The sequence below is a fragment of the Coregonus clupeaformis genome, chromosome 1 (assembly GCF_020615455.1).
Source record: "Coregonus clupeaformis isolate EN_2021a chromosome 1, ASM2061545v1, whole genome shotgun sequence".
Classification (NCBI taxonomy): domain Eukaryota; kingdom Metazoa; phylum Chordata; class Actinopteri; order Salmoniformes; family Salmonidae; genus Coregonus; species Coregonus clupeaformis.
The window spans coordinates 12910320-12926811 of record NC_059192.1 but is presented as its reverse complement, the minus strand read 5'-3'; the positions used below and the strand labels follow the sequence as shown (position 1 = coordinate 12926811).

Genomic DNA, 16492 nt, shown 5'->3' with positions numbered 1-16492 from the left:
TGTGCTCCTTTAAGACTTATCACCTTTGACCTGTTAAAAAACCCCTAAAATCAAAATAACAAGGCTTTATAAACATCATACTAGGTGTGTTGTTTTTTATTTGAAAACCCCAATTAAAAAACAACAAACCAAAATAGCCAGGTCATGAGGACTCCTGATTTATCTCTTCCCCTTCTGCCTACAGTTTCTTAACTGGTGCCCTTTCCATGCACAGTAACTACACGGTTCCTCACGTTCTCTAACAAAATGTCCCGTTTTGTCACAATTGTAACACTTCCACTCACTCCTGTCTCCACTATTACCGTTTCCTTCTTGTCTGTCTTTGCTACCGTAACCTCTCTTCTCTCCTAGATATTGACTAATAGTCTCACTGTCTCCCTGTTTACACTCATGGACTTTGGAGAAGTCGGCATGTCTGTGATAATATTCTCTCAGATTATCAGAGTTGTGCCAATTTATCTCCATAAGCCCCTCCTTCTGCCCACTCTAGGACCTGCGCATTCCCATCCCCGGGAACCCAGTTTCCCCTTACTGCCGCCCAGTCCTTCAACACTATCTGTCTGACTGCCCTCTCTAGTTCCCCTGTATTCAGCTTAAAGCTGGTGGTCAGCCCTTCCATATCTCTTCTGAACTGATGTACCCCCGTCTTAGGGTGGGGTATCCCTTCCACTGCTCTCACTACATCTCTCTGTTTTGTTTACTAAATCCTGGCATTAGTAAATTCTATCCACACACCACCAATAACGAATAACATATTTGCATACACATAACTAGAAAGCATGAATTTAATACCATTCTTGCTTAAAGAATGCAATTCAACATTTCTCATCACCCAATTTCTATTACTTTTTTCACACAGGAAACCCTGTACAATCTATATCCTCTATTGCTGACTTTCCATCTAACATTACTTTTCAACATTTCTCAAATCTAATTACCTCTGTTATCAACTAAAATTATAGCCACCTCTTATGAAACCCCCAATCTGTCATTGTTTAGAATACAGCAGATATAGGTAACTGTCCTTTCTAAGTAGGCAACAAATAACACCAAACACATGCCATAGTTGACCAGCATATATTTAATTTATCTCCATAGTATTAATATCTAATGTAGTGATTGACGTTCCTTAATGGAAACCCTAAATTGGCTTTGTACAATATTATATGAATTATGTCTCACCCATGACGTATGTCTACGTTTGGGTGAGCAAGTTAATATATCATTATTATTCCAATTATTATTTTATGAAGTCTCTAGCCTCTCATTCAACACAAATCACCATCATTAAATATACTCGCAGCAGAACTGAAACAAAAAAAAACAGACTGTGATTTCCAGGTCACTGCCCCTTTGTTTCTGGCCTCACTATCTCCCCGAGAGTTGGCATTCCCTTAAGGTCTCTCTTACTCCTCTTTTTCTCTCCCAATCTGCTCTTGGTAAACGGCATACTTTTTTAACCTCAATCAGTGTTGCTGTGCCGTTCTCCACCCTATCAAAGTATTTTTAATGGTCCTGCTTATCTCTGGTCTCATTCCACTGAGGAACGCTATATTATTAATTGCTGATGGTAGGGCGTATCATTCCCCTGTCTCTGGTCTGGCTCGGGTATGCCACTGTTTGCGTTAAACACATATTTAAGCCTCTCTAAGTACTGACTGACAGTCTCACTATCCTCTTGTTTACACTCATGTACTTTAGAGAAGTCTGCATGACGATGGTAATGTTCTCTGAGGCTATTACACAATTCAGTTATTTTCCCAACATACTCTCCGTGATCGGCCCATGGCAAAAGTGCCCTCTGGGCATCCCCTGAAACCCACTGCCCTCTAACGGCAGCCCAAACCTTACTATTCCTGTTTTGGGGTGGGTCATTCCTTCTACCGCTCGGTTGCTGGGGCCCCTTCTTCCCTGCCAATAGATTAGGTAAGGCTATCAGTGGGTACTGGCCCCCTCCTACTCTCTCATCTCCTGACTCATACTGACTCCCTCCTGAGCTCAGCTCCTAACTGGACTTTTGTTGTGGGGTTTAAGTCTCCTCAGGGGCCTGGGTCTTCCACCCTTCGGTCCCTTGACCCCCCTATTGTACCCTAGTACTCTAGTTACTTTCTTAGCCTTCTCTTTCCGTCTCTCTCTCTCTCTTTCTAATTTCTGCAATGACCAATTGGGTTGCTGCTGTTGTTCCAAAAATGTCCTTAGAACCTCAACTGTACTACCTTCCTTTGCCTTATCCTCAACCCCCCTCTGTGCTCCCTCAGCTTCCCCTTGTTTCTGGGAAGGGGGTGGAAACTCCAAAATGGCAGCCTGCTGTGGCACCCTTCCCCTCACCACCACTACCTAATTGTCTGGATTTTCCCTCCAGGCCTAATCTGCCAAGGAGGGGTATAATCTGGATCCAAAGCGTTCTACAGGGGGAGCTGTGGGTTCTGTCTTAGACCTTCCTTTCTGACTTTCTTTTTCCTTCTCTGACCCTCCTCTCTCTTTCGAGACTCAGAGGGCCCTCTCTCTTCTGTTTCTTTAGATCAGTACCACAATTTACATGCATTTGTTTAATCATGGGTTCCAGTTTAATTACATCAAGTCGCCCAGTAAAGCCATTTTTTTCCATAATTAGGTCCATAATACACATTTCGTTTGTCTCCAATTTCCATGTATTTCTCGTCCCCAGTAAATTCTGGGACCTCTTGTGAGGATTTGCCTCCCATGGCTGGTACTGTTAAAAATCCCTTAGCCACCTTTTTTATATAACAAGTTATTTAAAACAGTTTCACACAACAATTGGTATCACCCCTTCCTGTATAGGTAGTCTTGACTAGTCCCCCAGAATTATCACATACTCTACGGAGGAATTTATCCCCACAATGTAATCTTGACAATTCTGTCAGTCTCATACAACAGGTTGACTAGTCCCCCAGAATTATCTGCTACTCTACGGAGGAATTTATCCCCACAATGTAATCTTGATCATTCCTGACAGTCCCATACAACAGGAATGGGTTCTCCCTCTTTTCTATACAACCACCTGGAATCACCCCTTCCTGTATAGGTAGTCTTGACTATTCCCCCAGAATTATCTCATACTCTACGGAGGAATTTATCCCCACAATGTAATCTTGATAAATCCTGACAGTCTCATACAACAGGAATGGGTTCTCCCTCTTCTCTATACAACCACCTGGAATTATTCATAGATGTGACTTTTGAGAAAATATTAGGTCTCACACGTATACAACCTTACATGATTATTGGTTAACACTATCGGTAACCCGGAGTTTGTAAGGCTCCAGTTTCATGAAATGGATAGAGTTACGGCAAAATCTACAGTTGTTTTTGACTTTACTAATATTCTATTTCTCACACATGCTATTTTAATTCCTTCTGGTGTACTTTTTGTATTTGTTTAACCCGGATGATTTGTTGAACATCACTGTTCTATAATCTACTACAGGTTCCATCCCTTAGGTGTACTTTTAATAGTTCCTTCTATTTCAACACTGGGTAGTTTCTTTTGGTAATGGCCTATTACCGTGAATCGTTACGGACCCACCAACATTTCACTTAAAATGGCTACGCATTGATCAATTTGCTACTTTAAATTATGACGTTACTCTCAGTCAATATTTTAGCAAGTTCTCAAATCAATTTCACCAAGTAATGAATAAAGACTACTGACCTTATCCTTGCAGCCGAGATTCAATGTAGGTTTGGATTCCGTCACCGTCTCTGTCCGTCACGTCTGTCTGTCCTCTGGCCTGTCTTAACCCTTAATGTCAAAGGGCAGGACTTTCTATTTACGAATGTATCATTCGCCAGTTGATGGTTTTCTGAGTTACCTGGAATGACAGAGGCAGGTATTGGATTCCGGCTCAGAAGGACCAAGCTGTTATGTAAATTATTTAACAAACTATTTCAGTGTCTCTGTGCGTCTCCCAAAAGGTTGTAATGCTTTTGGATCAATGAAACGGACAGAGTCCCGGTCTGCATAGTCAGATGTTTATTGATTGAGAATTCTGCCACAAAATGGTCGTACAATATTTTTATACGCACACGTCATATGAAAATCCCTCCCCTCTGTAGGCAGGCTGTAGTTTTCCACTTTATAATTGCTCTCCTGACCATCAGTTCACACACACACTTTCTTATCATAGCCTTCTCCCTGCATTCCTCAGTTATCGCCGTTCTCACAATATTCTGCACCATGTTTAACAGTTCTCCTTCTTCTTCGCCATCCGGTCTAACTCCTACTCACATTGCTAAATGGTAACACAATGTCATAATCTTTACTGGTCCTACACTCACACATTACCAGGTAGTCGATTCTAACACATCTCACACAGTTTCGGAGTATAATAATTAGTCACTACTAAGAAAGTACGAATCACTTAAAACAAGAACATTTCACAACTATATTTAAGGGTGGAACATTTAGTCATTACTTTTAACCTGTATATATATTTTTTTCTATATCATCTACACAAGGCTGGAATGGGCTACAATACCATCGCCAAGCAGCTTGGTGAGAAGGTGACAACAGTTGGTGCGATTATTCGCAAATGGAAGAAACACAAAAGAACTGTCAATCTCCCTCGGCCTGGGGCTCCATGCAAGATCTCACCTTGTGGAGTTGCAATGATCATGAGAACGGTGAGGAATCAGCCCAGAACTACACAGGAGGATCTTGTCAATGATCTCAAGGCAGCTGGGACCATAGTCACCAAGAAAACAATTGGTAACATACTACGCCGTGAAGGACTGAAATCCTGCAGCGCCCGCAAGGTCCCCCTGCTCAAGAAAGCACATATACATGCCCGTCTGAAGTTTGCCAATGAACATCTGAATGATTCAGAGGAGAACTGGGTGAAAGTGTTGTGGTCAGATGAGACCAAAATCGAGCTCTTTGACATCAACTAAACTCGCCGTGTTTGGAGGAGGAGGAATGCTGCCTATGACCCCAAGAACACCATTCCCACCGTCAAACATGGAGGTGGAAACATTATGCTTTGGCTGTGTTTTTCTGCTAAGGGGACAGGACAACTTCACAGCATCAAAGGGACGATGGACGGGGCCATGTACCGTCAAATCTTGGGTGAGAACCTCCTTCCCTCAGCCAGGGCATTGAAAATGGGTCGTGGATGGGTATTCCAGCATGACAATGACCCAAAACACTCGGCCAAGGCAACAAAGGAGTGGCTCAAGAAGAAGCACATTAAGGTCCTGGAGTGACCCATGGGGTGGCGCACAATTGGCCCAGCGTCGTCCAGGGTAGGGGAGGGAATGGCCGGCAGGGATGGCGTTTGCAATGCCAGGGTTGTGGGTTCGATTCCCATGGGGGGCCAGCATGAAAAAAATTAAAATAATATATGCACTCACTAACTGTAAGTCGCTCTGGATAAGAGCGTCTGCTAAATGACTAAAATGTAAAAAATTTAAAATGAGTGGCCTAGCCAGTCTCCAGACCTTAATCCTATAGAAAATCTGTGGAGGGAGCTGAAGGTTCGAGTTGCCAAACGTCAGCCTCAAAACCTTAATGACTTGGAGAAGATCTGCAAAGAGGAGTGGGACAAAATCCCTCCTGAGATGTGTGCAAACCTGGTGGCCAACTACAAGAAACGTCTGACCTCTGTGATTGCCAACAAGGGTTTTGCCACCAAGTACTAAGTCATGTTTTGCAGAGGGGTCAAATACTTATTTCCCTCATTAAAATGCAAATCAATTTAGAACATTTTTGACATGTGTTTTTTTTGGATTTTTTTGTTTGTTATTCTGTCTCTCACTGTTCAAATAAACCTACCATTAAAATGATAGACTGATCATGTCTTTGTCAGTGGGCAAACGTACAAAATCAGCAGGGGATCAAATACTTTTTTCCCTCAATGTAGACCTGAGTACTGCCAAACACCTGTATCTGGCATTCACACACACACAAACACACATACACAAACACACACTGTATGCTGACAGCTGAAGTTTTATTTTTGGCAGTATTTTCTCTCCGCTGGCAGTTCACATAAACACATATGCACACACACACACACAATAACACATACACGAACAGTGTGCCCTGACCTCCTCTCTGCTGAGTGGGCATAGAGTCAGGGGTTACTGCTCACTGTCAGCCTGGTGGAGGGAGGGAGGGAGGGAGGGAGAGGAAGAGGGGTGGAGGAAGGGAAGGAGGGAGCGCCAGGGACAGAGGGGGAGAGGAAGTGGGGTGGAGGGAGAGTAAGTGGGAGTGCCAGGGTGAGCGGGGGAAGAGAGGTAGACAATATTAAGCCAGTGTAAAGCCAGTGTTGATGCTGAAACTCGGGAGTCTATAAAAGGCTGTGGCCACATAGACATTTCATTATCTGTCAAAAACGCTTTTCCACTTCCTGGCCCACTAGTTTACCGGGAGTTCTCATATCAAAATGGCCGCAGGGCGATGGCGTGAATACAGCATCAATAGGAACACCTTATAATTAGATGTGTGTGTGTGTGTGTGCATGCAGCAGCAGTGCTCCAGAGCAGCCTGATCACTAGAAATAGACTTTGATTTCGGACATTTGAAAAGGTCCCCAGTAAGTTGATATATGCCTCTCATAAAAAAACTGATGTTCAGAGCCGGAGCGCGCTGTTTAGACCTCTTCACCACCAAGCTGTGAGAATATGAGTGTCGCTTTTAAGGATTTTGTTTTAAGCCTTCCCCAAACCATAGCCCTCACCTTTACCGCTCAAATTGATTCCTAAACTGTTATCCTTTGAGTTGTTTCTGTTTCAACCCTTTAACCACGCGTAATGAATGCGTCAACAATTGACATTCTTCCATATGTCGAATTTCTAAGGGGAACTATGAGATCTTGCTGCTCCAGAGAGTGGGCAGCAGCTGTGGTATGTACCCAGTGGTATGGTACCCAGAGAGACAGTTCTGATGGACAGGATTCAGCTGGGGACTCCCTCTCTGGAACAGATGCACAGCCCAGGAAATACACACCTCTCACTGTGTCCATATGGAGATAAAGTTGAAGATTGTGTGTGTATGTGATGGGGAGAGAAAGAAGCGAGAGAGATAATAATAATAATAATAATAATAATAATAATAATAATATGCCATTTAGCAGACGCTTTTATCCAAAGCGACTTACAGTCATGCGTGCATAACATTTTTTGTGTATGGGTGGTCCCGGGGATCGAACCCACTACCTTGGCGTTACAAGCGCCGTGCTCTACCAGCTGAGATAATTGATGGCAGGAGCAGAGGGGAGAACGCTGCTGGAGCGTGATGTAGAAACACGGTTGTCGTTTTTCTTCGATGGTTTTGTATCTCGAGCCATGAATGTTCTCTCTGTGCAGACGTCTCTCTGTAACAATCAATGATTAATTCATGACTAACCATTAATCACCTTAGAATATTTGCAAATGCTTTATCACACCGACAGTCATTATCATAGCGAAGAGTAATGACTCGGATGTTCCCGCCGTATTCGGTCCTCTCTGGTAATCGTGTTTCAGACGGTGAACGCGCGCTGTCCAAGGTGCTGCAGCAGAGCAGCCCCGCCCGTCCTCTCCTCCGTTTCTCGCTCTCCATCAGCCACGTGACGCACGGAGCAGCAGACTGCACCTTCTCCTCCCGGGTAAAGAGAGAGCGCGAGAGTGAGTGATAGAGAGAGAGATGCGTTTGGTACCACCGGGCTGTTTGATCGAGAAGTGGCTGCGATTGTTCTGGTTTCGATAGGCCTATCTAACGGGTATTTGCCAGGAAAGGTTTGGTTGCTCTCATGTCTTCTCACAACGTGGTGATTGTTAACAGATGAAATTGAGAAAATCGATGAATAGCCACAGTAACACCGACCAGAAGATGTGTGTAAGGTAGGATGATACATTTTTATCTCGGCGTGCGTGCCTGTGTATTATACTAGGGCTTTGCTGTAGGCTATAGCCTACCTATTTAATTATAATTGCCTAATAAGGGCGTTTTTCTCGCGGCTGTGTTTTCAGCATATTGATTATCTCGCGCAGGTGAGGGAGATGGAAACCCGGTGTTTCCATCTCCCTGGGAGCTCGAGCTCACAGGAGGACAGAAAATAGCATATGCAAGCACGAACACACACAGAGTATTTTTTAGAAGGGGGAGAAGAATGGCCGCAGATCGACAATCGATATTTAAACCGCTCTCATCTCACCGAGTCTATCAATACTGTGATTAGGAACCCTAATCTCAACCATGTTAATACAGTTCATAGTTCATAGAGTTAATACAGTTCAGGCGCCGGAGAGGTGTGAGTGTGTAAGGCGCCTTTTTCCCGTGGTGTGAAAAAGGGGGATAATTCGATAAGCGAGGCGCATTTGTGTCATCCTCCGCATCGCACGATAAACTTCTTTGTGGCGCTTCCAAATCCCTTGCTGAGGCACGAAGTGTTCATGTTGAAATATTAAAATATTTGTGTATTTTGGAGGTGTTTGTTTTCAGTGAGGTAAAACGTTCAGAACGTTTGTAGATATAAATGTTATGAGTAGAGCTCAGGTAGCTTAGTGGGAAGAGCGTTGTGCCAGTAACCGAAAGGTCGCTGGTTCTAATCCCTGAGCCGACTAGGTGAAAAATCTGTCGATGTGCCCTTAAGCAAGGCACTTAACCCTAATTGCTCCTGTAAGTCGCTCTGGATAAGAGCGTCTGCTAAATAACAAAAAAAATAAAAATAAAAATAGAGCTGAAATGATTCCCTTGTTATACCTGACTGACAATAATATCTCTTCTACAGGACGCATGACATGCATCTGAATATTCTGTAACTAACATCTTCCTGAAAAAACCCACTGGTATATTACGTGGTCGTGGGTGGTATGAGGACTGTCTGGGAAGAATGTGTGTGTATCTGACCCTGGCTAATAGTGCTGTCCCTTCCCTCTGTAGGTCACTGGAAAGAAAAGAGTGATGACACGGCTGTGAGGGACACACATTCACAGTGCTCAACCCAGGAGCCCCGCTGAGAGAGACAAAAAAGCAAGGGAGATGCTCTGCTATGAATGATTGTCTCTATCTGCTGACGGTGTGTGGCGGTGTATTCTCCCTCTCTCTGGGGGGAACAGGAACTAACAAAGGCACCGATATGGATCCCACACTGCACCCCTCATGTCTCTAACACACACACAACATTGAAGGAGGAGAGACAGAGACTAGAAGATTGAAGACTATAGAGGACTAGAACTAGAAACACTGAGCTCTAGCACCACTTGACTGGCAGTCAGAGGAACCCCCTATGGAGGGTGTAGGGTGCTACTAGCGGCCCTAAGAGGACTATAGGGTGCTAGGAAGGGCCCTAAGAGGACTATAGGGTGCTAGGAAGGGCCCTAAGAGGACTATAGGGTGCTAGGAAGGCCCCCAAGAAGACTGTAGGTTGCTACGAAGAGCCCTAGGAGGACTATAGGGTGCTAGGAAAGGCTCTAATGAGTCTTAAGGGTGCTAGGAAGGGTTCTAATAAGACTGTAGGGTGCTAGGAAGGGTTCTAAGAAGACTGTAGGGTGCTCCCAAGGGTGTTCGCACCATGAGCTGTAGTTTAGCTTGTGTTGCCCAGCTCTAGCCTGCATCTGAGTGTGTGTGTGTGTGTGCGTGCCGTGTGTGTATGTGTGTGCGCGTGATGGCGGTGTGTGTGTGGGCTGCGGCCCCCCTGCTGTGTGTTTGGCTGTGCCTCTGTAGCATTGGGGGATCCAGAGGGGAGGTGCTTGAATTTGGGGGGGTTTCGGGACAGTGGGGGCGGTTCCCGGTGTGGAACGCGTGCTGCGAGAGCATTCTGTCGTTCAGCGTTAGAACTCACAGCGAGGACGGACTGCTGCTTTACCTTGACGACGAAGGATTCTGCGACTTCCTGGAACTCTTGTTGCTACGCGGAAAACTCAGCCTACGATTCTCCATCTTCTGTGCCGAGCCAGCCGAGGTGAGTTCCGGTGTCGCCGTGAGCGACGGCAACTGGCATGCCGTGCGTGTGAAACGGGACTGGAGGAACACAAGCCTTGAGGTGGATGGAAAGATGGAGGGATGGGCGGAGGTAAAGAGCAAACGGAAAGACATGACAGTGTTTAGCCACACCTTTATGGGCGGGGTTTCCCCGGAGCTCCATGCCTCCCCGCTCCGCCTCACTTCCCCTGGTGTAAGAGACCACGCCTCCTTTGCTGGCTGGCTCGCTGGGGTGACCGTCAACGGATCGGTAGCCGTTTTGGAAGGATCGGAGGGTGTTACCGTGGGAGACTGGTGTGGGCCAGCCCACGTGTGTCAGAACGGAGGGGTGTGTTCTGTCGTCGAGAAGAGGGCCGTCTGCGACTGTACTGACACCGGCTACAAAGGCAACGACTGCAGCGAAGGTAAGGCCTTACCCAAACCCTACCTTGTAACATTGTGATGTCATCTCACACACACATACACTATATATACAAAAGTATGTGGACGCCCCTTCAAATTAGTGGATTCGGCTATTTCAGCCACACCCGTTGCTGACAGGTGTATAAAATCAAGCACACAGCAATGCAATCTCCATAGACAAACATTGGCAGTAGAATGGCCTTACTGAAGAGCTCAGTGACTTTCAACGTGACACCATCATAGGATGCCACCTTTCCAACAAGTCAGTTTGTCAAATTTCTGCCCTGCTAAAGCTGCCCCATTCAACTGTAAGTGCTGTTATTGTGAAGTGGAAACGTCTAGGAGCAACAACTGCTCAGCCACGAAGTGGTAGGCCACACAAGCTCACAGAACGGGACCACCGGGTGCTGAAGCACGTAGCGCGTAAAAATTGTCTGTCCTTGGTTGCAACTCTCACTACCGAGTTCCAAACTGCCACTGGAAGCAACTTCAGCACAAGAACTGTTCGTTGGGAGCATCACTAAATATGTTTCCATGGCCGAGCAGCCACACACAAGCCTAAGATCACCATGCACAATGCCAAGCGTCGGCTGGAGTGGTGTAAAGCTCGTCGCCGCCATTGGAGCAGTGGAAACGCATTCTCTGGAGTGATGAATCACGCTTCACCATCTGGCAGTCCGACGGACGAATCTGGGTTTGGCGGATGCCAGGAGAACGCTACCTGCCCCCAATGCATAGTGCCAACTGTAAAGTTTGGTGGAGGAGGAATAATGGTCTGGGGCTGTTTTTCATGGTTCGGGCTAGGCCCCTTAGTTCCAGTGAAGGGAAATATTAACGCTACAATGGCAAAAGTTTGGGGAAGGCCCTTTCCTGTTTCAGCATGACAATTGGGCAACTCCATTTTTGAATGAGATGTTCGACGAGCAGGTGTCCACATACCTTTGGTCATGTAGTGTACAAACACCCATACAGTGCCTTCAGGAAGTATTCACACCCCTTGACTATTTCCAAATGTTGTTGTGTTACAGCCTGAATTTAAATTGGATTACATTGAGATCGTTTTTATCACTGGCCTACACACAATGCCCCATAATGTCAAAGTGGAATTATGTTTTTCAACCTTTTACAAAGTCATAAAAAATGAAAAGCTGAAATATCTTGAGTCAATAAGTATTCAACCCCTTTGTTATGGCAAGCCTAAATAAGTTCAGGAGTAAAAATGTGCTTAACAAGTAACTTAATAAGTTGCATGGTCTCAATGTGTGTGCAATAATAGTGTTTAACATGATTTTTGAATGACTACCTCATCTCTGTACCCCACACATACAATTATATGTAAGGTCCCTCAGTGCATTTCAAACACAGATTAAACCACAAAGACCAGGGAGGTTTTCCACTGCCTCGCAAAGGGCACCTATTGATAGATGGGTAAACTACATTGAATATCCCTTTGAGCATGATTAAATTATTAATTACACTTTGGATGGTGTATCAATACACCCAGTCACTACAAAGATACAGGCGTCTTTCCTAACTCAGTTGCCACAGAGGAAGGAAACCGCTCAGGCATTTCACCACTAGGCCAATGGTGACTTTAAAACAGTTACAGAGTTTAATGACTGTGATAGGAGAAAACTGAGGATGGATCAACAACATTGTAGTTACCCCTCAATACTAACCTAGAGTGAAAATAAGGAAGCCTGTACAGAAAAAACATGTTCCAAAACATGCATCCTTTTTGTAACAAGGCACTAAAGTAATACTGTAAAAAATGCAATTAACTTTTTGTCCTGAATACAAAGTGTTATGTTTGGTGCAAATCCAATACAACACATGAATGAGTACCACTCTCCATATTTTCAAGCAAAGTGGTGACTGCATCGTGTTATGGGTATGCTTGTAATTATTAAGGACTGGGGAGTTTTTCAGGATAAAAAAAATGTATCTAAGCACAGGCAAAATCCTAGAGGAAAACCTGGTTCAGTCTACTTTCCACCAGGCACTGGGAGATTAATTCACTATTCTGCAGGACAATAATCTAAAACACAATGCCAAATCTACACTGGAGTTGCTTACCAAGAAGAAAGTGAATGTTCCTGAGTGGCCTAGTTACATTTGACATAATCTGCTTAGAAATCTATGGCAAGACCTGAAAATGGTTGTCTAACAATGATCAACAACCAATTTGACAGAGCTTGAAGAATTTTGAAAATAATAATGGGCAAATGTTGTACAATCCAGGTGTGGAAAGCTCTTAGAGACTTACGTAGAAAACTCACAGCTGTAATCATTGCCAAATGTGATTCTAACATGTATTGACTCAGAGGGTTGAATACTTATGTAATCAAGATATACTAGTGTTTTATTTTTCATAAATGTTTTACAAATGTTATAGTTGTTCTTCCACTTTGACATTACAGAGTATTTTGTGTAGATCATTGACAAAAAATTACAATGAAATCCATTTTAATCCCACTTTGTAACACAACACAATGTGGAAAAAGTCAAGAGGTGTGAATACTTTCTGAAAGCACTGTATCTCTAATATGACTGCAACACCATCCATTCTCCCTTTCCTATATAGTATTGTTAGTCTCTCTGACTGGGTAAGCAACTTGTCCTGTTCCTAGATCCTAGTGGTGATCAACTCTGTGTTGATCAGAAGATCCTAGTGGTGATCAACTCTGAGGTGATCATTAGATCCTAGAGGTGGTCAGTAGATCCTAGAGGTGGTCAGTAGATCCTAGAGGTGGTCAGTAGATCCTAGAGGTGGTCAGTAGATCCTAGAGGTGGTCAGTGGATCCTAGAGGTGACCAGTAGATCCTAGAGGTGACCAGTAGAGCCTAGTGGTGGTCAGTAGATCCTAGTGGTGGTCAGTAGATCCTAGAGGTCATCAGTAGATCCCAGTTGTGGTGGGTTGCGTTCAGAACCAAGCCTGTTTTATAGTGTTCAGCAGCTCCTAGCCTGTTGCTTTGTGTGTGTGTGTCTTAGTTCTGAGATCTAGGCCCCTCCTTTGCCTCAATAGCAACCCCCTCACCTCTCTGCTGAACAGGTCACCATGGAGACTGCAGGGCTCTGAAAGTGAGACTCTGTTACATATGCTGCCCTGGGCCTTGATCCCTGTACCACTCTATTCCCTAGTTAACTATCACACCCTCTACTAGGGTCAATCTATAAGAAACCTTGTTGATTAGTTTTGATTAATTGGTTGATGAATCTGGGGTGGAAACTTAGTGTCATAGTGTGCAGTGTTGCCCCTGGACCCCCACCACCTACTTTTGCCACCGCTGCTGAAAACAATCCTAGGCAAAACACTGGTGTGTAGCATGTTTGTGTGTGATACGAACATGAAATATGTTGGCGAGTGTTGTGTATTGTGTTGATTAGTGTGTTGGAAGGGAGTCCAGCGACATATTGCCACGGCAATTGTTTTGACAATATTGCAGCGCGGCGCACATTTTCTAGCACCGGGACTGAAGGTGGAATGTTTGCCACATTGCTTAAACCTATACAATTCTTTTAGGTCAGCAGGTGCTAGAAGCTTGGTTTTGACCAGGTTAATAAATGACAGAGGGAAGGGAGATTTGGTTCACACAAACACACACTCTAGTACTGATCCCAGCATGTTTCCCCCTGCACTGCTGTTTCCTATCACCAGTTATCTGTTATCCATCGATCTAGTCATTACTGCAATGGTCAATGTGTGAGTGTGAGCACGTGTGTGTGTGTGTGTGTGTGTTCTGGTACAGGAGGCTGGAAGGTAAGTTCTGGGTGAATAAAATGTTCCAGATTCCAAACACACAGGTAGGAGCGTCTGCTTTCATCCACCCTGACCACTGTGTGTGTGTGTGTGTGTGTGTGTCTATTGAAATTCTATTAATGTATAAGGATTTTTAAATTAACTGAATTTCAATTGACTTCCTGAATTGACTAAATTGACCGCAACCCTGGCGTGTGTGTGTGTGTGTGTGTGTGTGTGTGTGTGTGTGTGTGTGAAGAATGTAAGGTATCAGTACCGCATGGTATCTTGGTGGATCTGCATGTGCGTAACCAAGGTAATGGTATGGGTGTAGATGTGGTAACAGATGGCTGCGCATGGCCTGTTAATGAATGTCTGTCTCTCTCTCTCTCCTTCGTCTGGACGCTCCCAGAACACTACAACCCAGGTGGGTCTCTCTCTCTCTCCCTCTCTCTGTCTCTCTCTCTCTCCCTCTCTCGGTCTCTCTCTTTCTCCCTCTCTCTCCCTCTCTCTCTCTCTCTCTCTCTCTCTCTCTCTCTCTCTCTCTCCCTCTTTCTCTCCTTCCCTCCCTCTCTCTCCTTCCCTCCCTCACTCTGCTCTTCTCTTCTCTTTTATACCTTCTATGTCTGAGTTGGGCACCGAAAGGTGTGTGTGTGCGTGTGCGTGATTGTGTTTGTGTTGCAGTCAGACGGTAAGTAGACTCCCTTCATGGACAAATGCCTGATGTGTCAAGTGGCTCTCCATTCAAGGTTAGAGACAGTATCGTAATAATAATAATAATAATAATAATACATTTTATTTGTGCCTTTCAATATACCCAAGGACAAAATAGAATAAAATAGCAAATACAAACATGATATTACTGAGGTCAAATTACAAAAAAGCCCCCCAAAACCAACATAACAATACTAACAATACTGGAGGGGAATTAATGTTATCAAAAGGCAGTTAAATAAAGAGGCTGACTTCAACAGCCCTCAGCTCCCCTTCAACATAGATAAAAAACATGTATTTTAAACAGACAAGCGAGCAAGACCTGTGTGTGTGCGTGATTTAGCAGTACGTAGAAGCCACACATACAGTATACTCCAACATGAGCAGACAACAGTTATAAACATGGTGTGTGTCTGAGACGTGTGGGTGGCAGTGTTTGTTGTAGAACCGCCTCTTCCAGCTGTTGGTGCTCCACACAGATAAAAGGTGCATTCAAAATCACTCATTTGCAGCAAACTGTCAGCTTGCAACAGTTACAGTTGAACGATTTGAATGAAAATACCAAGGTAAGGATAACTCAGTAGGGTACCAACGATTTCCAAAATGATAATCACTGTGCTATTATGTAACTATACACTCACTAGAAAGACTACATCTTCATTTGATTGTTTATAGTGACAATTCAGACCCGAAACATACACTTATATTCACCGCACACTATCAATCAATCAATCAAATGTATTTATAAAGCCCTTTTTACATCAGCAGATGTCACAAAGTGCTTTTACAGAAACCCAGCCTAAAACCCCAAACAGCAAGCAATGCAGATGTAGAAGCATGGACACTACTGTTAGCTAATGTTAACAAAGGTAGCGATGATGATTGATTGTGTGTGTGTTTGGATAATCACCCCATGCTCCTCCGCTGTGCTGACTGTGCTCTTGTCTTCCTTTTAAGGTCTGGCTCACCTGATGATCAGCGACCAAGGTACGACCTATTACATCACTATGACATCACTTCACGTTCCTGCTGCTCCCCCATCACCACACCCCTTACCCAAACCACCTCCTCATCACCAGACCCCAGACGCTGATCCAAGGTCAGGTTTGACTTTTCTCTCTATTGGGTTTAGGGTTAGGATATGGGGAGGCTAAACTGATCCCAAATCTGTGGTTAAGGTGAGGATATGGGTTTCGGGTTAGGATATAAACTGATCCTAGATCAAGGTCCGGTTCCATGGATGGCTTGGATGGTTTGTAGTTGTGTGTGTGTGTGTGTGTGTGTGTGTGTGTGTGTGTGTGTGTTGCGGCTTGTATGTCTGTTGCAGATTTTCTCTGCCATTTATATACCTTCATCCTGACCCCTCCCGCTGCAATCCCTTCCCCTCCCATTGGCTCATGCATGTGGATCTCCCCTCTTATTACCCAGTTCTCTGTTCATGTAGTTTTTAACGGTGCATGAAAATCAATAAAAGCGTATAGAGGCAGTGCTGTCAAAAACACCACCTTAGCTCTGTTCTATCTGTACAGGCACATGACAACTACACAAACACACTACTACTACTACTACTACTACTACTACTACTACTACTACTACTATTACTACTACTGCTACTACTACTAGTATTACTACTGCTGCTCTACTACTACTACTACTGCTGCTACTATTACTACTACTACTACTAGTATTACTGCTACTATTACTGCTACTGC

General features: G+C 44.4%; 1 protein-coding gene across 25 annotated transcripts in view; it reads left to right on the top strand.

The window, feature by feature from the left end:
* The first annotated feature begins 7608 nt into the window (after positions 1-7608).
* Positions 7609-16492, top strand: part of LOC121531048 (neurexin-1a-like) — a 99393-nt gene continuing 90509 nt past the window's right edge. For 19 of the 25 annotated variants that reach the window (XM_041837415.2, XM_041837166.2, XM_041837003.2 and 16 more), the window contains exons 1-4: positions 7609-7842; positions 8885-10329; positions 14479-14493; positions 15738-15767. In XM_041837415.2, the coding sequence (XP_041693349.1) occupies positions 9594-10329; positions 14479-14493; positions 15738-15767 (781 nt within the window). In that variant the 5' untranslated portion in view covers positions 7609-7842; positions 8885-9593. The remainder of the gene's footprint in view (positions 7843-8884; positions 10330-14478; positions 14494-15737; positions 15768-16492) is intronic. The other 6 variants (XM_041837662.2, XM_041837499.2, XM_041837585.2 and 3 more) reach the window with 1 other exon arrangement.